Consider the following 23,220-nt stretch of genomic DNA (forward strand, 5'->3'; position numbering starts at 1 on the left):
CCGGGGCTCCCCCTCCCCGGACTCCAAGACCCAGCGTGCCCCGCGCCCGCGAGGCCGTGTAGCTCGTGGCGAGCTCGGCGCTTTCGCCGTCCGGCGTCCGCCATGATGGGGGCGGGCCTGCGGCACCGGGCCGGCGGGGAAACGGCGGCTGGCGCCTCATCCACCGGCTTTACACCAGGGCTTGCCTTATGCCGGACGCCCGTTACTCCGTTACGCGTGTAAGCCCCTGGGAGGAGTTTTTTAAGGAAGCGGAAAAGGTGCTGGCAGGCAGCGGCAGCGTGAGGCGCCGAGGGCAGAGAGCGGCTGGAGAAGCGTGAGGGGGAGATGCCGGTACCGGCGCGACTGAAACCGGCCGTACACTGAGGCGGACGGGAGGGAGCGCTGCAGGGCTCTGCTCAGCCCCAGTCAGCACAAACGCAGTTTTTTCCACTTCTCCACAGCCAGAGACACCTTCCCTAAAAGAAATCTCCCATAGCTTTAAAAACTGATAACTACAGCTGTAGCCTTCTGTCTCCATAACTACAACTTTAGCTTTCTGTCTCCATAACTACTGGAGACAAGTTTTCAGTAGTGAAAGAGCCTAACGTAGTCAACCACAGTATGACCAAGTGGCTCTGGAAGATTTAAAAGGACCACAAGCCTTTGGTGATTAGCTGCATGAAACCAGCATAGTCTGCTTTTAGCTACAGGAAGAAATCAGGATTAAGAAGTCAAAATTAGTCTTCTGAACTAAAAGCTATAAAGTGATCCTGATGATTGCCAGGGTGTCAATTCCTTAAGAGACGGAAAGGGGCGGTCAGGAGCACAGTGGGAGCGTGCCAGCCCACAGCAGGTTTCTCTTGAAGCAATGCCACTCTCCTACACCAACACGTTTCCATTTTCAAAGACTAAATCCTGCTTGCCAGATATAAACACACCAAATAGATTCAGGAGGACAGCTGAGATTTCTGCAGGACACAGTGAGAGAACCTCGGGATTCAAGGAATTTTTGTGGTAACAAGGTGCATGCCAGTCTAGTTCATTTGCTTTGTTTTCTGACGGGGAGATGGAGCATGTTGTTATTTCTGTGGCACAAGTAGGAAACACTTCCAGGAATTACAGTGTAAAACGGTCCTGTGCAACTGATACAGCTCCTATTAGAGCAACACATAGCCTTTCCAGGTTAATGGTATGATCTGAATGAAATATATCAGTTCTTATTTTTATTATCACAGGGATGCAAAAACTAATTAAAGAAGAGAGCAACAGAAATTCACATTAGCTCTCCAAACACTACAGTCAAAAGTTTTAACTAACAGCTTTGATTTAGAGGCATCCTCACAGATGTGACTGATCACATTTACAGTATGGTTATGTTGTTACAAAGGGAAAGTTTACAAAGCTCATTAAAAAAATAATCAAATATTCATGACCAGAGTTAGCTGAAGCAAGGAATTTTGTTGCGATTGTCCTTTCATTTTGTCCTCCTCTTTGCATTAGTATTTATGCTTTCAGAATTTGGCAGGAAGCTTCATCTTCTTTTCAGTCCATCTAAAATAACAGAATTATTAGACATCAGGCTTCACATTCTGAAAATAAACTGAGTGGCTTAGCTTCTGGTACCACAGATGGCATCAATACAAACAATCAAATGATCCTTTGAAATATATTTTGCTAAAGTGTCCAACAGATTTCAAGTGTTCATGTCCAAGTAATACACTAGAAGCGTGCTTGAAAGAGTGCAGAGCGAAAAGCTGCTTAAGGAGAAAAAAAAAAAAGCAGAATTTCCTTAAAAACTGTAGTATGTGATTTGTTCCTTTATATACTAGCTTCTCAAGGTGACAGGGCATATCTAATGCAAACTCAAATGGTTTAATTACACTTAAATACCAGTCACTTAAGATCTTAAGAATATGTGATGCTCTTAAAAAATGAATGTGATTTTTCCCTCACAGCATTTACTTGTGTTCTTGTCAATTTAGTTAACAGTTTTGTAGGTCTTCTCCACATGCAACTGTGTAAAAAAAAAGTTTCATACCAATTTGTTTTCCATTAAGGAATTTTTCAAGTATAGTTACAGGCAAAATGTACCCTATGAAAGGAAGCAGAAGCTTCTAGCTGAAGTGATGTACACATTTTCCTGTCTATTGTGAGCAAGTCGGATAGTATTTTGTACTTTAAATTCTGATTGAACACCTCTGTAAAGCACTTTTTATTCTTTGTCTACAACTGGGGAAACTATGACAATGCCTGTAATGTCATATGGCAAGATCAACGCGAGCTGAACCTGCCTGCTATCAGGACTATATCAATCACCATGTTTAACACTGAGTTTATCGATCACCATGTTTCTTCACAGTTCTGCACTCGGTCATCTTCATCTGCAAGGCACAGCTCATATTATTTTTTCGCCTTATGAAAACAAATGCAAAATATAAACAGCAACATTTGTATAGCTGATTTAGGGGGAATGTTCAAGTAAAAAGGCATGGTAGAACTATACAGTTTATTTCCAGGACATAATACTGAAGTTTTTAAAGATAGTAAGAATTTTGTTGTTGGGAAGGTGTGTTTATGATTTACAGCAACGTTTCTGCCTGAATCTGGTTGTTAATTTGAAGAAAAAACATCTAACGTAGTTACATGTTTTCTCTTACCTTGGGGAGTCAATTCCACTGTCTCCTGTAATGCTGTGGTTTTCTGTCCCTTCGGAGCGCTTCTGTCCTGATATCACGGTACATGCATTCTTAAAAAACAGATCTCTCTTTCCCAGAGGGTTTCTCGTTTCTTTGGTCTGTGAGCCCAAAGCACCGCATGCCACTACTTCGCCCATCTCATAGGTGAAGTTCTGCAAAGTGTCAGCATCTGAGTCAGCCTCATTAGCGTAGCAGATTTCTGCTACAGGTGAAGCCTTCGCACACTCAGTAAGGCCAGTTTCTTCTTCCTTTCTGTGACCTGTCGGAAGAACCCGAGTGCACAAACAACTTCCTTCTGTGAAATCTGTTTTTGGATGCTCTTTTGAGCCATCTATTGATCCTGCAAAACTAGCACTTCCCTTACATCCATGCTCGCCAGAGTCACGTTTATTTACAGTTGTGTTGTACTGGGTGGGATAAGTATTGACCTTACAGATTTTTAGGGACATAGCTGTGCCCAGCTTGTGCACAGCTTTACTCCAGTCTCTTTTATCTGAAAAAGCATGGCCAGGAGGCAGGTGACATGGTTCATTGCCATCAAAACTGTCATCCACATATAACAAGTTACAGGTATCACCATCATGTGGTTTTTGGTACAGAAGATGGCAGTTATCAGTAAATCCTTCACTTTCCAGCTTCATTGATCCGGGATGACTGACACCATCGTATTTAATTGTAAGTTCACTCTTTTTATCAGTCTTTTGTCTGTATTTCACACCAATTTTTTTTACCAGGTTAACATTGGCTGTATAATTTGAAAGACAGACATTTTGAAATTCATCTGCTGTTTGATCTAATAACTCACATCCAGTGTCAGCTTTGCACCCACAATACTCATCTTTCAGCTGTAATGAAAATTTTGCATCATCTTTGCACACAACATTATCTTCAGCGTAGGAGTGAGAGGATTTTTTAATATCCCCAGGATTTTTTTTGATTGTTCTTCTGCAGATGTTTTCTTCAGGAATGTTACTCTCCAGAAAGTATTTACTTTTATTATCTATTTGGAAAGTACTGCCTTGCAGATAACTAAAGTTTTCACTTAAACTGTCTTTCTTTAGTTGGAGGGAAGACCTGTTAGCGTGGAGTAGTTTGTTTTGCTTAGCTTTGTCAGCCTGTGTTTCAGTAGCCAGCTGTTCAGTTTCATAGTCAAAGGTTTTTGAGGAGTCCAAGGACCGTGGTCTTTGTAAAGCCCTTTCTTGCTTTCGAGTCCTGGACTTTATCTGGCTGTTAATAGTACCCTTGTACCCTTTTGCATAAAAGTTGCGTCTCCATGACAGACCCTGAAAAGGGTTCTTAATTTGTTTTTTATATATGACGTGGGATTCCACCACTACTACATCAGATGGCTGTTGGTTTCTGATAGGCAGTGAAGGGTTCTCTTCCAGTTTCTCATTTTGGGATGTTAGCTCATGTATGTGATATTTCCTGTTGCTTCTGCTTATCTGCTTCTCTTTCTTTGATTTGGTTTTCCTGGTATGTTTTGCTGTTTTACTTTGTGTCTTTTGAATACAATCCTTTGAAAGATGGTTTTGTCTGACTATTGACGCTTCAGCCGAGCTACCCTTACCAATATATTTTTTCTGCTCCTCAAACTTCTGCATTAATATTGTGTGTTTCATCACATTATCAACTGTGAGAGCAGGGTTAATACGCTTGATGATTTCATGTTCAATATCACGTGGAATATTGTCTAAGTCATCTTCATCCCTGACTGGCCATTCCTTGGGAGGAAACTGGGCTGAAAAAGTGGAGTACTCCTTCTTATGTTTTTCTTTTTTAGAAGCACTTCTCCAGAAAAGGACAAGGCCAAACCTTTTGCTTTTCAGTTTCTCTTTCACAGATGTCAGGGATTTGATGGTGTCCCAGGAGTGGTTTTCAGCAGATGTGGAGACCCCTTGAGTTTGAATTGAAGGCTTCAATTCACTGCAGCCTTTCTTACCTCTTCCATTAGGTTCATGGTTCATTAGCTGCCAATGTCGATGTCTTTGTTCACAGAGCATATTCTGGTCAGGGAAACAATGGCAGGATCTGTAATGGGATACCGTAGGAATGGTTTCTTTCACTAGGTCTGCACAGCGCTCAATGTTTACCAGGTAAGTGATGGAAGGCAATGAACAGCAACAACTGTCCTCCAACGGGACCCTTCTATTGTCTTCTGTGGCATCATTTGCGATAAAGTATGTGTTGGGAGTCACAATGAAGTATCCTTCTCCCGTATGATAGATTTTCCTTTCTTTAATTAGAGTGCCAAGGATATTATATAAGATATTGTGGGAGGGAACTGCAATGCCTACAATAAAGATACAGATATTTCAAATCAGAAATAAGTTTTCAAATAAAATGGGCCAAAAAATAACTTACTTACAACAGATGTGGAAGCCACTGAACATGAAATACCCAATGTATTTAGTTTACAGGATTCCAAATGAAGTTTGAAACTGACCTGGCAACTGAAGTTTGAGTAAGGCATACTCAATTTCAACATGAAAGTGTCCAGTATCACCAGACACAAGGCAGGATTTTTTTTTTTAATACATCACCACTCTGCTGAGTTTCCAGAGCCAGCAATTGCTGTTGCACCCAGCTGTCCCCACCCACAGCCCTGGGCTCCCTGCAGAACGGGGACAGCCCCACTCTGCCGCCATGTCCACACCTGCAGGGCAGCGAGGGATGCCCCAAATACCGGGGCCCAGCACAGGCTACAGCCCTGAGCCAGGGAGAGCCCTTCTGGGCCAGCCAGGTGAGGGCAGCACAGAAACATCATCCAGCCAAGAGCTCTGGTAGGTGCAATCGTGCCGGTATCTTACAGATCTGTAAAACCCTTTTTAACTTTGCCAAGGCCGTTCCTCACTAATGAGGCAAGGTCACCCCTGTAGAAGAAGGTAAAGGCCAGCTGCGTTTCTGGTTGTCACTGCAGCACTGCTGTGATGGAGCTTCGGATGTTCTCCTTCGAATAAGTAAGGATGTTCTCTTTGTGTGTATCAGGATATGATATTCATGAGAGAGACCTGCCAGGTACAAACCAAACAATGTGTTGTTCAAAGCGTTTCCCTCTTGGCAGGTTATTTAACAGTGGCTTTTATCACTCTCTCTGAAGCTTCTGGTATAATTTTGTCAGATGGCAGTTGCTTACCTCACTGAGACTGGTCTCAGCTACTGTTTTTCCCTCAGGTGTCACAGTCCCAGAGTCATTAGTCTAGTGACATCTGATCTACTGCCCCAGGCTTCTGCTGATCTCCTGCCCACGGGAATGAAAACTTCCAGCAAGGTGAAAACATAGCAAGAAATATGCTCTCTCCCTACAAACTTTGAGAGTGCAACTTCTGGCTGACCTAAGAATGCTACCTTGTGGTTGTCTCAGTGCACATATGGACTACAGCACGTTCCTGGCAGGGTTCTTGGCCAGTTTATGGGGGGTTGCATTAAAATTTTTCCCACTAGTGAAAATGCTTACCAGATCAACCTGTAACGTTTGCAGAGCTATAAGGTTAAGAAGACTCAAAAGAGGAAGCTCAGTATCAAACAAAGCAACCTCCTGCAGAGGGCCATAATGAGCCTTTACAAAGTCTCACGTGCACACACACACTGCAATATTGCAGATCTAAGGGAAACTGAACATTTTTCAGATTGAAAAGAAAACGCAGCATTTAAGGGAAGTGGCTGCTACTCCATCAGAAGAGAAAGATTAAAGCTTATTTAGTGTAAGAAGTAATTTGCTTTCAGGAAGGAAGGGGCTGGAATTTGACCAACAAACTTGAATTTGAGGCCGGTTGTATTTTTTAATAGCAAACACCAGATGTAGACTCCTACCCAGTCCCTTTGCCATCAAAGTCAGCTATGTTCCTATCTCTTAAAGGAGGACTCAAAGTCTTTGTGATCTGACACACAGTCTACTCATGCTGTTCCATACCTGGCACCTAAATACCTCATCTATGCTTTCCCACCCTCTAGAAAGGGCATACTCCCAACATGTTACTGCACTGAGTTCCCTCTTATTCTCAGAGAAGATTTATTAAAATCTGTAAAAAGGATTACATTCAAAACAATGTTAGTGACGCTCACAGATTGATGAGAATAGTATGCATATTCATGTATTCTGCCAGTTGCCTGTTAATTTATATTCTTTCATATTGCCAGCTTTGCTTGTAAATATTCAGTGATCACTTGCCCAATAACAGAAACTCAAGCTTGATGATACAGTCACTTTTAAAAGGAGAGAGAAAGGAACACATCACCTGGATAATTCTTCACTAACTGCTCCGTTAAAGTTTCCTGTGTGACCATCACATGATCTGCATTCATGTCTGATACGGTACGGCATATTTCTTCTGCCAGAGGAATGGAGTATGACTGCGAGAGAGGATTCATGAGAACAGGGGTCACATCACCTGAAGTCCAGAAAGAAAGAAAAAAAAAAAAAAAAGGATTGTTTGAATGGAATAGTGTTTCATTTTTTCTATTAGTTGTGACAAATTTTCACTGAAAATTTCTTTGGCAAATTACTCAGAAATATTTCTCAGAGAAGGGAAGTGACTCTAGCACTTTTCAAGTGCCTTTGTAATGAAAGAAACAGAAGGTTACCTTAAGCACGTTAGTTTGTTTGGTATTAAATTCCAACTTAAACCATCTTTTAGCTTAACAAACAGAGAGCTGAGACAGAGAATTATGTCAGATGACTGCTAACTTTTTAGATGACTGTTTACTTATGAAACCGTGCAGAACCTGTATTTCTCTAAGTAGCTAATGAAAAAGGTCAACATCTAATAATCTAAGTAAAAAATCTTTTCATCGAGTCAGAATGCAGGGAGAAAAAGACCAGCAACAGGCTTTGTCCCTTGTCTAGCACACAAATTTGAATAGAAATGGTAAAAATTCCATTTTTAGACCAGGGTCTAGAACTAGAGATTGTCTACTAGACTGGGCAGAGGGCAAAAACTCTTGTTACAGCTGCATCCGTTTTTTAGGCTACATCACTATCTCTACTGGCTTGAGACAGTAACGTTGTCCCTGTTCTGCATTGTGAAAGCAGAAGCTCGGAGGGGCTGAGAGCATGGCCCAGCTGCCCCAGTACCTCTGCAGCCCCAGCCCAGGGGGCTGAAAAGGGCCTTAGTCCTTCACCTCAACTCCCCCATCCATAAAACACAAAGATAAACACTGCCCTCTCCCCTTCGCAAGACGGCAAGGCCAGTAAGAGCAAGCCCAGCAAGTTCTTCTGACGTGGTACCAGTGAATGATGTAGGGAAACCTGAAATAAGTCTTATCCCTGAAAGCTGATGACAAAACACAAAACAGGGACTCACCTGAGGTCTGTGCATACAGTAAGACAATGGCAGCATATACCTTCTCAGGGGGGGAAAAAAAAAAAAAAAAAAGAAAAGCTTTCTTCTTTTTTTCTTTTTTTTTTTAAAAAGACTGATGGTCTGTTCCCAGTACCTGGTGGTGGTCTGTGCTTCCCTCTTCTGTGTTGCACAGAAAGCCCCTGGGTATCCTCGGCTGCCAGAGCAGGCAGAAGGCAGCAGGGACTCCCGATTACTTCACAAGGCAAAAACTAGTGCTAAATGCTAACAGTAATTTTCCCACAAGTCAGAAGTGACATTTTAGATTAAGTGATATTCATGTTTAACTGAACTGCAATTGGATAGTCTGTTGGATGGCTCTGTAACCCAATATTTATCCTTTAGGCAGAAAACTACAACACAAACATTTCTCTGAGTAAATGAATTAAGCAACAGCACTTTGAAGAGCTTAAATTGCTCTTGACCTTTGTTTTACAACTGCTGCTATGTTCGACAAAAAGCACTCAGAAAAAAGTCCTGGCATACAGTTTCCTCAGTGATGTTGCTAGGATACTCCTTGTAGGTGCAGAAACCGTTGCAAGCTTGCTTTTTGTATGGGAAAAGACCATCAGCATTCAGTAATAACTCTTGTGAATGGTTTGCTGTCTCAAGTCTCTGCTTGTAGGCACAGTGTGCTGCTGCCAGTTTTACCATTTGCTCCTGCAGAGTGCCAAATTGCTAAGGAGTAAAACACCAAAGTTTATTCATTATATTTTTTATTATTATTATCTTGCTATTATTGTCTGCATCTGTCTCACAGCCTCAAATCCCATGTCTCCATTCAGGGAAGGCCCTTTCAGAATAATATTTATAGCAAAGCATTAAGCAAAAGCCAGCTTGATACTGAAGGAAAAAACCACACCACTAAAATTGTGTTCAAACGCAAGTCTATTTAAAATTATTACTACAGATCAACAGTGCCAGAGTACACACGTGCTAACAACATGAATATTACATACCATTCCCTCCTGACTTTGAAATAAAACCTGAAATAGTGAAAGCAAGAATTAGATCATTGGCAACATTGATAAGCAATGTGGGAAAAGGCCCAGGCAGCACCCTACAAGTGTCTATCAATTTCTTATTAAAAACTTTGTTGATTTACTTTCCATAGTTAAATAACTGTTGTGGTTGCTCTTCAGATGTTCTCCCAAGTTTGATGGAAACACATAAAAGCTGCACCCTTTAGATTTGCAGAGGGAGCAGTCTTAACTATTTGTGCAAGACTATTTGTCTCATAGGCCTGGCGCAAATTCACCAAAATGCCACGCCCTTTAAAGCTTTTCAGTATCTGTCCCTTTACAGCTCAAAAAAGACTGCAGAGTCCCCTGCCCCCTTCCCTACCCTACATAAATCATCTGATGAGAATCATCTTCCTGGTTTCTTCATAGTGTTTATGAAGGACTTGTTTATGCCTACGTGCAAGGTACCTATGTCAGCAGTCAAGGAACTCAGGCTGGTCCTCTTCATCATTTAAATACAGCACAGTTCCCATTTCACGCTCTGCAGCTCTTACAGAATCATGTTTACCAATGGCAAACTAGGCAGCTTGCCCGTACTCATGTATTATTGTCCTTCAGTTTGGTTTACCTGTCTATTCAAACTCTGCTCATTACCTGGACACCTGAAACCCAAGACAACCCTTTTGGAGCACTTATTGGTCACAATGTGGGGAAGTCATGTGTAATACGAGCATCAGATAACAAAACCCAGCACACAGAAAAGCCTCTGGGTATTCTTGACTAGCACAAAGTGAATTTTTGTTCCATCTCTGTAATGTGATCTTTACCATTTTTCACTGAGTTGTTTAACAGTTGCAGAACTTCTGCATCTTCTGGCTCTAAGAAAAATTGCATACAAGACAAGTTTTTCCTGGGTAAAACCCAGGCTAGTTCTGGGGAAGTGAACAGAGAGGCATTTTATTACAATAGCACTCAATTTACTTCTTAAAAGTTCAGGTAAACAATTTCTATAACAATACATGGTTAACAGTAAATTCATTCCAGAAAAAAAAAAAAAACCAAAACAAAACAAATGCAAATCAAGAATAAACTCCCTTACATGATTCCACTTACATCTGTTGAGGCAGAGAAGACACAGCACATGGAAATGGAAGATTGACTTTTCTGTTTTGTAGCTGGAAAAATCTATCTTGGAATTGCTTTGTATGCTCTATTAAGTTGAACATACAAAAGATCCCACAGATCCTGTGCATCTCTGCATGAGAGCCCTGGTATGTTTGATACACTTCACTTTTTGCAGAAATGCACCAGGAAAGCCATAAGCAAGTACAGTTCTGCTAGAACTGCAAGGCTTTTGTTTTTCTATAGACTAGAGCGCATCGTGGTCACATTTTATAGCAAAAATTACATTTTATAATTAAAGACAAAGAATTTTAAGGAACAAAAAGTTAGTAAGAACATCATAGAAAGTTAGGAACTGTAGCAAAACACTTTTTGAACATTAATGGAGATTTTAGAAGATGTTTCCTTATTAAAGAACAAAAATTCTATATAGGTTATAAAGACAGAGTTAAGATCAGTAAAACATTTTCAATTTTAAGGATATAACAGGGAAACTCTATTTTGGCATAATTATTGTGTACTAGATCCTGTTTTCAGAATCATCCTTTACTGAAGCAAAGAGTAAATAGTTCAATTGCATTAAAACTGTCAAATCTTGTAACATGTTTAATCTGTTACTGAAACAAACAAAAGCTCTCAGGAACAGCAGACAATATCTTTCTGTTGTTTGATTATTTTGTACAACTCGCAAAGAGAGAAACAAAATGGTTAAGTGTCAGTTAAGGTCACTGACACTTCATCAGTTGATGCTAAAAAAGAAGCTACAAATACATCAAAATGTCGGATTTCCATACCTACTGATTCCTGCAAGAACAGACACTTCCAAATCAGGACAACTAGGCAAACAATGTCCTCCATTTGGACTCAACCGCTGATTTTTACAAACAGAGGATGAGGCCATGCAACTTGAGGGGGGAAAAAAAAAAAACAAAACCAAAAAAAAACCACAAGCAAAACCGAACCACTTTTTCTGCTTTCCTGACAACACCCAGAAGTCTAGTCCCAACTGCAAGTGTTATGAACTTTAAAAAAATATGACCTATAAATGCTTTCTGAAGTTCCTAGCCAAAAGCCTAACTCTAATCTTAGGGCTAATGGCAACCCACAGCCATCTTTTCTTTCATCAGCAATAAAAAAAAAAAAAACACAGGCAGGTATGGTGAAAACAAAGCAGGATTCAAGAAGAAAGGCAAGAGTTCTCTCCTGCAATCTTGGTTCAAGCCCCCAGATAGGAACAAGTTACAGAGCAGACACCAACACGTTCAGCGTGGTACAGTTTTCCTTAAGCTGAGCACAGTGGGAAGGTTTTTGCCGTTGAAACACGTATCTGATCTTCAGAGAGATCGACCCCTTCAACACTTGCCGAGGCCACTGACATGTCCACTTAAATGCTTCAAGAACATCTTGAGAGCAGGTTTCAAGCTCCAAAGGTACTGACTGAATGCACGAGCAAGCATGCAGCTTCAAATAGACCGTTTAAAAGAAAAGAGCACTTCTGCTTGCTTGAAGACAAGCAGGCAAGTTGTCCAGTAGAGATCTGTGTGTCGCCCACAACAGCTGGCAAAATAGCCAACAAGCAAAACCATGTAAACACATCTGCCTTTGGGGAACTCCTGCTGTTCACTGCATAACTGGCACGAAATTGAACTATGAGCAACTCAAGAGAATTATTTTTCATATACTTTAGCACGCCAATAGCTTTTAAGTCAATTCATATATGGCATTGAACATAACCAGCACAGCTGATAGCAAGGAAGATCATTTTTAACCATTTCAGCATTCAGTGTCAGGCTTGATCATAAAAGACAGATTGATTCAAAAGCTTCATTGCAGGGAGATAATACAAAATGAAACAGTCCCAGGTAAGTTGCAAAACCATCAGTGACTAGCCCATGGAGCCAAACAACAGAACAGGAATAAACAAGTCATTGGCAATGTCTCTGGCTCCTTTAACTGTCTGCAGATGCTGCCATCCGCTGCTACAGGAATTTGACACAAGCACATCTTTTCCACTTGGCCTGGTCCAAAAAAGCCCCTTCGCAACCCTGGCATTTCTCCACTAAAACAATTCTGCCTTCTCCTTGCTCCCAGCCCTGTCGTCTCTTCTGCAATAAATCTCAGACCATCCAAATAGCTCTTTAATGTCAAAACCTTTGTTCTAAGCAGAAAGTGTTACTGGGTGTTGGTTAGGTACTTACTTACCTATACAGTAAAAGACTTACTATGAAAACATCAGCATGCAGTTGTGCATTCCTGTGCCTGCTCAGCTAAAGGTCAACTCCAACTGCTGTCATATTCCCAGGGCTGACTCATTTGCCTGGAAATGTGCTGTCACACAAAAGGCAGTCACAAAAAGTATACAATATAAAGCTGCAGTCATAGGAGTAAGATTTACCTATGGTCATGTCTCCCCTCCCCAGAATGGACCAAAATTCATTTATTTGCACACTCCCTGGCTTCAGCTCACATTTACCACAGCCAAGGAGAGTCGCACACTAGTCTTTCAGAGGAACAGCACCCACAGAGCTATTCAAAAGAGACATAGCCCCCTGCAGAGGGTTTCCAGCAAACCATGAATCAGGGGACACATGACAGCTATTATGTCCAAGTTGCTCCCAGGCAACACTTGGCCAAATCCCACCTACCGCAGAAGAAGCTGTCAGAGAGCTTGGTGCAGTTGTAGCTTCCCTCAGACCCAGGCCCCTGGCTTGCAGTGAGGACAGGAGCCACCATCACACACTGAGGTGGAACGAAGCAGGCCTCAGATCTTGTTTCAGGACATACCCCACTGCAGGGAGTTTTTTTTCATTCAGCTGAGAACAAAGCTTTGATGGTATATGGGCAACTTCACACCTGCCTGAGCAGCTCGTGATGTGGGATGTTGATGGATGTGCACAGCCACTTTTCCTTCCACTCTCTCTAAACGGATATCCAGCTTTAAAGATGTTCTCTATGCTAGAAAACAAGTTTCTGTACCCTTTCATTGGGCTGGAATTTATGGCCCACAGAAAAAAACAAAACAACAAAAAAAACCCCAAAAAAACCAAACCAACCAAAAAACAGTTTAGAAATGAAAAGTAGCATCTTCACCACCACAAGAGGTCTCAGAGGACTTGTTTGGACACTGCAGATTAAACAGCACTAGTTTGGAATTGAGGACCTTAGCCTGCAGTTCCCAAACCTTTCTCCATGGCTTTGGCACTATTAAACATCCTTGCCATGTTTCAGTTCATCTAAATTTCATCCAAAAGGAAGTGATGGAAGACAAACAGAGCAACTGAGCACCTCCACTGTATTACAGAAGATTCAGTAAATATATCTTTCCAAAAGTCAGTTTAGCAGAACCCTTACTGTGATGATACTGGGTTGTTGGATCTCACAGACCAATGGAAATTACAGAGATGTGCAGGTGTCTGCGGGATGTTGAAAATGTAGGAGAACAGTTTCGGGGGAAAAAGTAAATGATGCAGTCCATGAAGTACCTAAGCAAGCGATCTGAATGACAGGCTAGCTTTGCTGCAGTATTTTCTTGGGAACAAGGAAAATATTTCATAATTTCAATAGAGTTTTCAACCTTGGAAATTCAGCATATAGCTGGCCATAGCCCACAAAAAAGAAGTCCAGTATCCAGAAAAAAAAAATATTGCTACAAGACAAAAAATAAAGCTCGCTTTTTTTTTTTTTAAGAAAAGCAGAATAAAGTTCACAGAGGTTCAGTTTATTTCAGTTTTTCAAACAAATAGTGTTTCAGCTTTCAAAACAGACTGAGTTTGCTCAACAAACAGCAGTTGCAGTTTCAGTTGTTTCTTTGCCCAGAAATCTGTCTGCTTCAGTACAAATCAGGCTGCTTATGGAAAAGCTGTGCACCGCCACTGAATGGAACATGGATTGCTGCTGATGCATCAGTGTAAGATAAACCACACTAGGAAAAAAAATTGTTTCACATCATATATTAATTATTCCCAAGGCCTTCACTGTGTTCTCACCAGTGAGGGCAGTTTATTGGGTTTTGCATATTGAGCTTTCTGTTTTGATAGCACTGTGTGAGTCACATTAATGATACACACTACTAGTATCTCTTTACTTCAGTTCTCCCAGGAGTGTTTTTATAAAACATAGTAAGGAATTGGCAGAGCAGCTCTGGATGTATGTTATTTTAGAAGTGCACATACCTACATTTCTCTAACCTGATGTTTAAAACAAACAAACAAAACAAAACGGATAGCAAGAAAAATCCTGTGCAAGTACCACAGCAATTTTATCAGGTTAAAGAAAACCATACTGCCATCAGCCTCAGCTGCTCTGTGCACGTCATGCTCCATTCTGCCAATTTTTAGCTCACGGACTGTATAATCAGAAGATCACTAAAGCTCTCTAAGTATGAAACAAGCAGCAAAGTTGCCTGAATAAAGCCACTCACCTCCTTCTGATGATACTTCTAATCAATTTTTATTTGGTACTGAATGAAAGCAAGTCTTTTAACAAGGCTCCTCAGTATTGAGGAGGCTCATATTACTCACACAGCAACAAAGCCCAGGAGCATCCTGGGCTGCATTAACAGGATCAGAGCCAGTAGATCAAAGAAAATTATTGTCCGCCTCTACTTGGTGCTTGTTAAACCACGTCTGGCATTCTAAGTCTAGTTTTGGGCCCCCCAAATAGAAAAGACATCTATAAATAGGCGCGAATTCAGCAGAGGGCCACCAAGATGGCCAGGGCTGGAACTTGTTCCCTGTGAGCCAAGGCTGAGGGAACAGGTCTTGTTGAACCTGGAAAAGAAACAGCTTTGAGGGGACCTGACAGCAGCCCCTTGAGAAGATGGAGCCAGGCTCTGCACAGCAGTGCGTGGTGGGAGGATGAAAGACAACAGGCATCTGTCGGAACAGGAGAGGTTCAGACTGGCTATAAGGAAAACCTTTTTTTCTTTAAGGACAGCGCAGCAGCGGAGCAGGCTGCCCAGAGAGGCTGTGCAGTCTCCAATCCTGGGGTGTTTCCAAGATGTGACTGGATAAAGCCGTGAGCAACCTGGTCTAACCCCATAGCTGACCCTGCTTTGAGTAGGAGGTAGGATAGGCTCCCAGAAATAAAACAGTAGTCCAGTCATCTGGTTTAGTTGGATGCCGGTACCTGTGCCTCCCACAGCCACTCTCACCCCCCGCTTCGACCACCCTGCTTTCTGTAACCCAATGCAATGGCACTTTTGACCTCTACTAGCTGTGAAGTTTTCTTGGGTTACACCAAGTTAGAGAAAAAAGGTTACACTTACATCACGCTGTTAATGAGACCATGCAAAACAGTGTCCGTATGGTAAAACTATTGCCTTTCTCTTCACCCTTCAAATAAATAGCTACTGTTTTCATAACTTTTTTTTTTCGATAACTCAACTCCATCTGTACGGGCTCGTTCTTAGAGCTAGTGCTCTCCACGGTGATGGAGTGGACATGTCCTAAAGCAAGATGGCAGTATAGAAAAGCTAAAACTAGCCTTGAAATGAAGTCTCTGATTTTGGAACTGTATCAACGACCGCAGCAGAAGCATTACTAATTAATGCAATTTGTTTCATTAACTACATGATATTAACACAAACTGTTGTCTTTTCTGACTGAGACAGAGAAAAAATTAGCACTGTTCACATTACCCTCATCCTAAAAGAGGCTAAGGCAGTTAAGATCTGCTGTTCAGGATTCAAGGTGCAAGAACTCAAAAGACTGACACAGCTCAGCCTGTTTTCTTGAATTTTGTTTTCTCACTCAAAAGACAGAAGCAAGAGCTTCTGCTGAAAATCTTTAGCACTGAGAAATACACGATACATACCAAGTTCTTCATAACTGATCTTGTTAGAGGTTATTTTTACAAAAATTCAGAGTAAATTAAACTGAACGGAGCTTATAAAAAATGATACTTGTTAAACAGTGCGACTAGAGACTACTTGCTGAGACTGTGAAAAAAATTTGCACGCACAAACGCTTTTGCAGATTACACCTTTCAGGTAATTCAATCTGAGCAGATCTGGTAAATGCATCAGGATTTTGAAGAACGTTACAGTACCTTGTACTTTGCTGCTGAGAGTTCAATCAGTAGTTCGAATACAGCATTTGGATTTAGGGCAATACATATTCAACTGAAAAAAGGCTTTTATAATACAGGATTAATACCTTAGCAAGAATTTGATATGAAAATGCATGAAACATGCAGGGTTATCATCTCATCTGAAGTAAGTGATAAGGGCTGAATGCCAGCTAAAATTAGGTGCTAAACATTATGAAGTAATGTAAGGTTTACATAGCCATTACGCAGAGAGAATTAAATTAGTAAGCAAATAATAGCAAGGTAGAGAAAAAGTTGTCCTTCAAGGAGTACAAATGTTTTCTTCCTTTTTTCCTCCTGAAAATATATCGATAGAGTCACCACTGGAACAACCGTTATAACCAGGAAAACCCAATTACAACAGAATATAAAAGTTAGTAAGTTCTGAACCAGATACCTTACTGAAAATAACTTTAAAAGTAATGTTTGAGAATAAAACAGTTAAAAACTCAATTACACTCTTCATGTTCTGGCAGCCTATACACAGCAGTGCAAAATAAAGCACCATTTTAGGTCATCCACTCTTTTCAGGCCTGAAGAGAATAAAAAGGAACAGAACTCTAAATAATCCTAAACAGTCCAATACTAAGTATGACCACATACTGTGAGTTACACTTCACAGAAGCCAGCACCATTGAAGTACAAAATTATTCCCCTTTGACTTGCAAACCTACATCGCTGTTTGTGAGGCAGGATGAAAGACACTGGAAGAAAGGAACTCCAAAAGAAAGAAATCCCATGAAGGACATCCCCAGCCTCTTGCTGAGCTGCCATCCTCATTAAGATTGTGTGTTCCTGTGTGGAACTACAGAGTGCCTGACAAACAACATCCACTCCAGAGTCATGACCTTTCGTAGGCAAAACAGGAATCAGCTACTCGCAAGGCCATAATTTCATCTGTAGTTTCATTAGACATGCAGCAGAACAATGCCGATACTGAAATTAATTGCTGTGAACAAATTTAAGTTATTCAAATGAAAATAATTCTGTTCTAGAAGCTTGCCAGGTCCATTTTGGAAAAGAATTTGTCTCTCATTTTAAGCGAGGTTGAAAATTGCTAAGGAGTAGAGAATACTCAAGTATGCAGTTATAGATGGACTCCAGGTGTACCGGTATCACAGGTGGCACTTCAAAACTGTTCCTGAAAGCTGACGCAAACATGCAGAGAAGCTCAGTAGGTGAGGACCTCCACGGCGAGGTGGCCAGTGCCTGCAGAGCCATGTGTCAGCACTGCAGAGGTCACTAAATAAGTTACATTTGGGAGTCATCACACAGGAACAAATATAATTCCCCAAAACTGCTCCCCCCCCCCCCCCCCCGAAGGTAATTACAGCCCATAAATACAACGGAAGTTTTACTCCTCAAGCTGGTGCTGAACCTTTTTCAGGAGATTCAATTCCACCCCTCTCCTGCCACAGGGATTCTGTCTGAATACCAAATTAGCATTAAACCCGCCCCCAAAATCAAGGAGCTTCAGAGACCATCTCTGCCCATTTTTTAGCTCCTTTTCTGAGTGTTTTTCTTCTCTCCCTGTTCTGGGAGACTCACACAAGGGAAAAGAGAAGTGAGGAGCTAGACCTATCAGACTTCTCCACCAAATGCACAAACAACAAGAACACGAAACAATTCCTTGTCTGATCTTATTCCAGTTCGGTCAATACCTTCAGCAATAAGGGATAAAACTTAACACTTCACAGAAAAGTGTACTGTCCTTTCAATGTCTCTCTTCAACAGGGTATTTTCCAAGTGAGATAAGTTTGCAGCCTGCAGCAGGGACTTAAAGCTCAGCAGAGCTCAACAAGCAGACCTCAACACATTATGGGACCACAGAAAAGTCCCAGTCTGCATGCCAATCCCAGCCTCAGCCTAACTGGAAAATGCAGGGCTTTCTTAGCTTTCATTGTGAATAGTTTGTAGCCCTGCAACGGGGTTGCTGAACCGGCAGCAAATTTAACCTCTAAAGGTTAAGAAAAAGTGTTTCAATTTTCTGTTGTTCGCTTCTACCCAATAGGAACCACAAAAAAGGGAGTCGGGCAGCTCAGGCACATAGAAAATGCTGCTGTCAAGAGAGAAGGCAGGCTGGGATGACAGAAACGAGCTGGTCGTGACCAAGGACAACAAGCAAGCAGCTACTGAGATGCATTCTCCTGGACTGATCGCCCCAGTTTCTCTCTTCAAAGGCTCTGGAGGTCAGTGCCTTCAAACTGAGTATTTCCAATTGTATCTATAAATCTCAGTTGAGAGCCCCCTACTCCTCTCCCAGCTCTGCCCTGCATGCATCCCCTGTGGCTGTACGGGAAAGGCGGGACGGAGCAGTTTGCCCCTCGTTTGGTTAACAATTGACTGAACAACCCAGCTAAGCACAGGAGATGGTCCGACAGAGGGATGTTAGCATTTCGACAGGGACTGCTCAGTTATCAGATCAAGAAGAAAAGCTTTTTTAAACTAGCCCCTACTTCACCCTCTGAGGGAGATTTGAATTGCCGTGATTTTCCCTTCTTCCCTTCCATCCCCCAAGGAAGAGAATATAACAGCTCCTACCCAGTCCTGGGTGTACCATGCAAACCAGAGCTGGGCTCCACATCAGAAGGACAGAGAAAGACATTTTGGATTTTACCTGGGAATAAATACAGAAGGACAGTTTGTGATTCTTTATAAGCTTTTGAGACTGGATTTTCCCTTTATTTGGTTAATCTTCCAGTGGTCGACATCAGTCAAGGTGTAGTCTATTCCGTAAAGTCAGGATGTCCAACTCGCCAGTGTGTTTCTTTAGAACAAACCTCATTTGAACTGCTGGGATAGAGTAACACAAAGATCTGTGGGACCACAGCGTCTTCTGATGATGACGAATAGCCAGGAAAGCTCCTTGGGATACAGCAGTGAGGGAGGACTTCTGAGTGCCGAGGACTTTAAAGCCAGCGTGCAACAGAGACTGGAGCATGCTAAGACCCGAGTATAATTCTTCACTGAAATGTGACCATTGCTTCTCGCTTACTGTCCAGCAAACAAGTGGTTGTGGATTGAAAAGGAACAACCTCAAAATGGCTAGCTGATTTTTGTCATGAGTCTGAAAACTCAGTCTCAATACTTTTTGTGTACCATGGCCAATGATAAAGATACTGCAGGCCAAGTGATTCCCATCACACACACCTGGTGCCCTCACATACCTGTGAAAATTCACCAAACACTGCTGGAGTTTGCAGACACTGCTATTGCTACGTGCTGCAGGAAATGTTTCCTAAGAACCACTTAGGACATTGCTTGGTTCCCAACATCCCAGCCTTTAGTCACGAAGCATGAGAAACCCAAGTGGCTTGAATCCCACATTATTGCAAACAATAACATGAAAGCAGGTAGATGAAAAAAAAAGCAGTCAAATCTCTCTCTATGTAAAATAAAGACAGCAAATGTAATACCAATCACTTCCTTTATAAATATTATCAATTCCTTTAAAAAAAAAAAAAAAAAACAAACAACCAAGAAACCTTTATTCCTTGCATTTTAGTTGTCTAACTTGTCACTTCCTTTTCTAGAGCAAAATATATATAAGGAACAGGAGAAAAGTCTTCCAAAGCAGAAAATGGTCATTATGATGACTGACGGAAGAGAAGGCACAAAATACATCCATTTTAACCAGAAAATTACCTAAATAAAGACACTCAAATTGCAAATTTGTTTCACTTAGGCTTCCAGAAATGGAAGTAAAACCACGAAAACATCGCTTCAACATCAATTGTCTGAAAAAGTGAAATTCACAAAGAGAAGCTTCTTCAAAGGCATTCAATTAAAGAAATGGTGAGAGAACTCTAACTTGTTAGAAACCCCTTTGGGTGTTACTGCAGCAAGAGACAAGATGATAGGGGAAATTATCTAATTCATTTACCAAAGTAATTTACATTTGGATTCAACCAGCCATGCTATGCATCAGAAAAGAGGTTACTGGGAAGCAAGGAGGTAAAAAACAAAGGAGTCAAGGACTTTCTCTAAATCATCCCCAGGAGACCGGCAAGTAACATATCCATATTCACCAGTGATATAAAACTTAAGTATAGTAAGAAAGAACCATTCCCAACATACCTAGAGGTATTACTGCTTTTTAGATGGATACCACTAAGTAGAACACTGTTCTTCCTTATAACACCTCACCTGGCTTAATAAATAGTTAAGAAGTCAGCAGGCTACTTGTGATCAGGGAAGATGAACTCATGCTGGAGTAGATGCTACCAGAGTTTAGTGAAGTCACCAGAGTGCCCAAGAAATGAGACTGCATGAAGAGATCAATTTTCTAGTCAGAAAATGGGGCTGCGACAGGCAGTGGCTATTCTCTACAAATTATTGGGAAAGAAGGGTAAATAACAGGAAAAAAAATATCTGTATGATTTAAGCTAAAGCCAGCGTTAAGAGAAGCATAAAGATGTTGAGCTGGCCAAGGACAACACAGGCTAGACATCAGAAATTGTCACGTTAAAAATTTTGAAACAGAACATTGAGGAATTCCTCAAGTCTTCCAAAAGTTGACAAATTTCTTGCTTCGAGAAGTAATTCAAAACTGCACTTTTACCAAAGAAATGCTAGTTAGCTTCAACAAAAAGCTTTTGTGATTTAATGATATATTTGTGATCTAATTAATCTTATTTGTGATATTATTATTACCTGCCTGAGATAAAACGTACTTCTAACTTAAAATATAATTCATCCCTGGACAGAGAGGATTACAGAGCTACATCGGGAAAAATAACAATAAACCTTTCAAATAATGACAGCTATAAAAATCCCTACTAACCTTTGGAAATCCAACTGAAAAGGGATTTGCTGGCACTTCACCAAGTACCTAGTAGTTACTATGGGGTTGAACAGCTGTAAGTCTTCACTTCAGCATCTTCTACTCGGTCTTTGTTAGCAGCATTCCTGGTTTGGCTGCTAATGCTTCTGATCCTTTAGTTTTGGGAAGGCTAAAGCGCAAGTCGCTCACATCAAAATGTTAAAGCGGACATCTGAGCTGACACCAAGCAAGGACTACACTGCTCGCTTATCACTTACCTGCATTATGCTTAGTAATTAGAACTTGGTATCTCCTATAATCACCTTCACCAGAGAGCAATCCTAATCAATCACGTCAAAACCACACAGAAAGTTGCAAGAACTACCGAAGTGCCATGGTATTGTCTCCTCCCGCAAAAGCTAAAGGTCAGTCAGAAAAGAGCAGCCTTCCAGGATGCTCCACAGGACGAACTGACACAAGCCCCACGGGACCAAGGGTAAAACAGACTCAAGGATTAATGACCCCAGCATAGCGAAGTCTGCTCCCCCTCCAGGATCTGCAAACAGTAAAGGGATTTACTGACCAAAACCAATGCCTCGAGTAAAAACTGAAGAGCTGTGAGGCAACAGTCAATACCAGGAACAGAAATTTCATCTGCTCTGCTCGTGAACCACAATTATCATGCTAGCTGGCGTATTCTGCAACCACTACCATTTCAGAGGACTTTTCGTGGCAGCCTTGCATTAAGAGCACTCAATAATCCAGCAGCTGTACTTTTATGTATAGACTAAGCCCTTGATTGCAGCCTGGCCTCATTAGACTGCAGAGGTCACTAGCACAATTAATTGAGTATGAACTAATTGCAGGTAGCAAACAGAAATGATGGCAAAATACCCACCAGTACGATCTAGTTTAAAATATTCATAAATTTCCCTTGAGGTTGTTTTGTCGTTGTTGTTACTACCGCCAGATCTCGTAGCATGTTCTCTGTGTATCCCATGAAAGTTAATAAATTCCATTTAAATGATGGGGGGAAAAACAAGACAGTGCTGCAATGTCATCTGCAAAACTCTCATCATCTATATTTTTAATGTGAATAATTACATATCTAAGGTAGCAACCTGAATATGCCTGAGCCTGATTTCTTCTTAGATCTTCCATCAATTTCACTTCTATGCATTTTTAGAAAAGATTTAACAGATCGCTTTGTAGTTTTTTGGGTTGTTTTTTGTTTTTGTTTTTTTTTTTTTTGTCAACATTTCCAGAGGAATTAAGACTAAAAGCAGCTGCTGACTTCAGAGCATCATGTCTGCATTAGGTAGCAAAGTGCCTTCCCTCCCGGGCAGCTGTCACCCCACCCACGGTGCTGTGTGACCTCCTCCTTTACCTTCTCCGGTGGCAACACGTTCTGCAGCTCTTCCTCAGAGAAATCTTTGTGCCGAGTCAATCCATAACATCCAGCCCCAGCGTTTCTTTCTATGCATCATCCTTTGTCTAAAAACGTTCGTGATGAATGAAACTAATTTAGTCTTCCACTGGTTATGAATGCACCTTCCAGTTCATTGCAGTAGTCTCTGGGCATATTATATCCAGTCACCTCCTCCAGGAAACAACATTACCCGCAACAAAATACCGAAACCAACCAACACACCTGCTTCCTATCACATTTTCCCTAAATATTGAGTGCCCATGTCTACATTGCAATGACTCACCGGGTCACCACTGACTTGACTTCAAACCAGACTACCAGCAGCTGAAACCCAGTTTGTCCCAGTGTCCATGCTGACGGGGAGGCTGTGCCTCTGGAGAAAGCTGTGGTGGTGATGCCCTGCTTGCTCCCCGCTTTTCTGCCAGCCCGGCTGCAGGATTTTTGCCTGCCAGGATTTACACCCATACCACTAATCACAAAATGCCACATGCAGAAGTTACCTGCTGTGAGAGAGTGGCTTGGTACTTCCAGCTGATAAAGCCTCTGATGGTAGCTCAGGCTACCCTGCTTGAATCAACCAGCAGCTCTGCAGAACAGAGAGGATCTCACCATCGGGATCACACAGGCAGGCAGCGAAGGAGACAAGAAACAGTCAAGATGAAAGCAAATAAATTCAGTGGCACCGGAGGGCTCCAACACTGGCTATGTGCTGCTACCACTGTGGTCAGCCTTGCCCCAGCTCTCCCCTCCCGTCCCTGCTGCTCCAGGATGGAGCGCTCTCCCTCCAGAAAATCGCACTCTGGGCTGGAGGAACCTGCCTCTATTTTGCACTAAAATTTCGCAG

At 41.7% G+C, this 23,220-nt stretch overlaps 1 protein-coding gene across 3 annotated transcripts; it reads right to left on the minus strand.

The window, feature by feature from the left end:
- Positions 1-216: 216 nt before the first annotated feature.
- STOX1 (storkhead box 1) lies at positions 217-23,220 on the minus strand. 3 transcript variants are annotated; one of them, XM_087765213.1, is made up of 5 exons: positions 22,877-23,220; positions 22,335-22,441; positions 6,914-7,066; positions 2,637-4,968; positions 217-2,391 (listed from the first exon to the last, which is right to left on the minus strand). In XM_087765213.1, the coding sequence occupies exons 3-5, from the start codon at positions 7,044-7,046 to the stop codon at positions 2,313-2,315; spliced, it is 2,544 nt and encodes an 847-aa protein (XP_087621339.1). In that variant the 5' UTR covers positions 7,047-7,066; positions 22,335-22,441; positions 22,877-23,220; the 3' UTR covers positions 217-2,312. The 3 variants fall into 3 exon arrangements, with proteins under 3 accessions (XP_087621339.1, XP_087621338.1, XP_087621340.1); XM_087765212.1 differs by having other exon boundaries at positions 22,335-23,220; XM_087765214.1 differs by having other exon boundaries at positions 217-1,530; positions 22,335-23,219.

The sequence above is a fragment of the Nipponia nippon genome, unplaced genomic scaffold (assembly GCF_047370975.1).
Source record: "Nipponia nippon isolate SJK-2023a ecotype South Korea unplaced genomic scaffold, ASM4737097v1 scaffold_3, whole genome shotgun sequence".
Classification (NCBI taxonomy): Eukaryota; Metazoa; Chordata; class Aves; order Pelecaniformes; family Threskiornithidae; genus Nipponia; species Nipponia nippon.

What these genes read in the sequence shown, in the direction of transcription:
- STOX1 (XM_087765213.1), bottom strand. Translation starts at nt 7,046, where the DNA reads ATGAATCCTCTCTCGCAGTCATACTCCATTCCTCTGGCAGAAGAAATA. An exon ending in GTTAGTGAAGAATTATCCAG is followed by an intron (nt 4,969 to 6,913) that starts GTGATGTGTTCC and finishes TCTTTATTGTAG; the next exon opens with GCATTGCAGTTCCCTCCCAC. An exon ending in AGTGGAATTGACTCCCCAAG is followed by an intron (nt 2,392 to 2,636) that starts GTAAGAGAAAAC and finishes TGTTTTCATAAG; the next exon opens with GCGAAAAAATAATATGAGCT.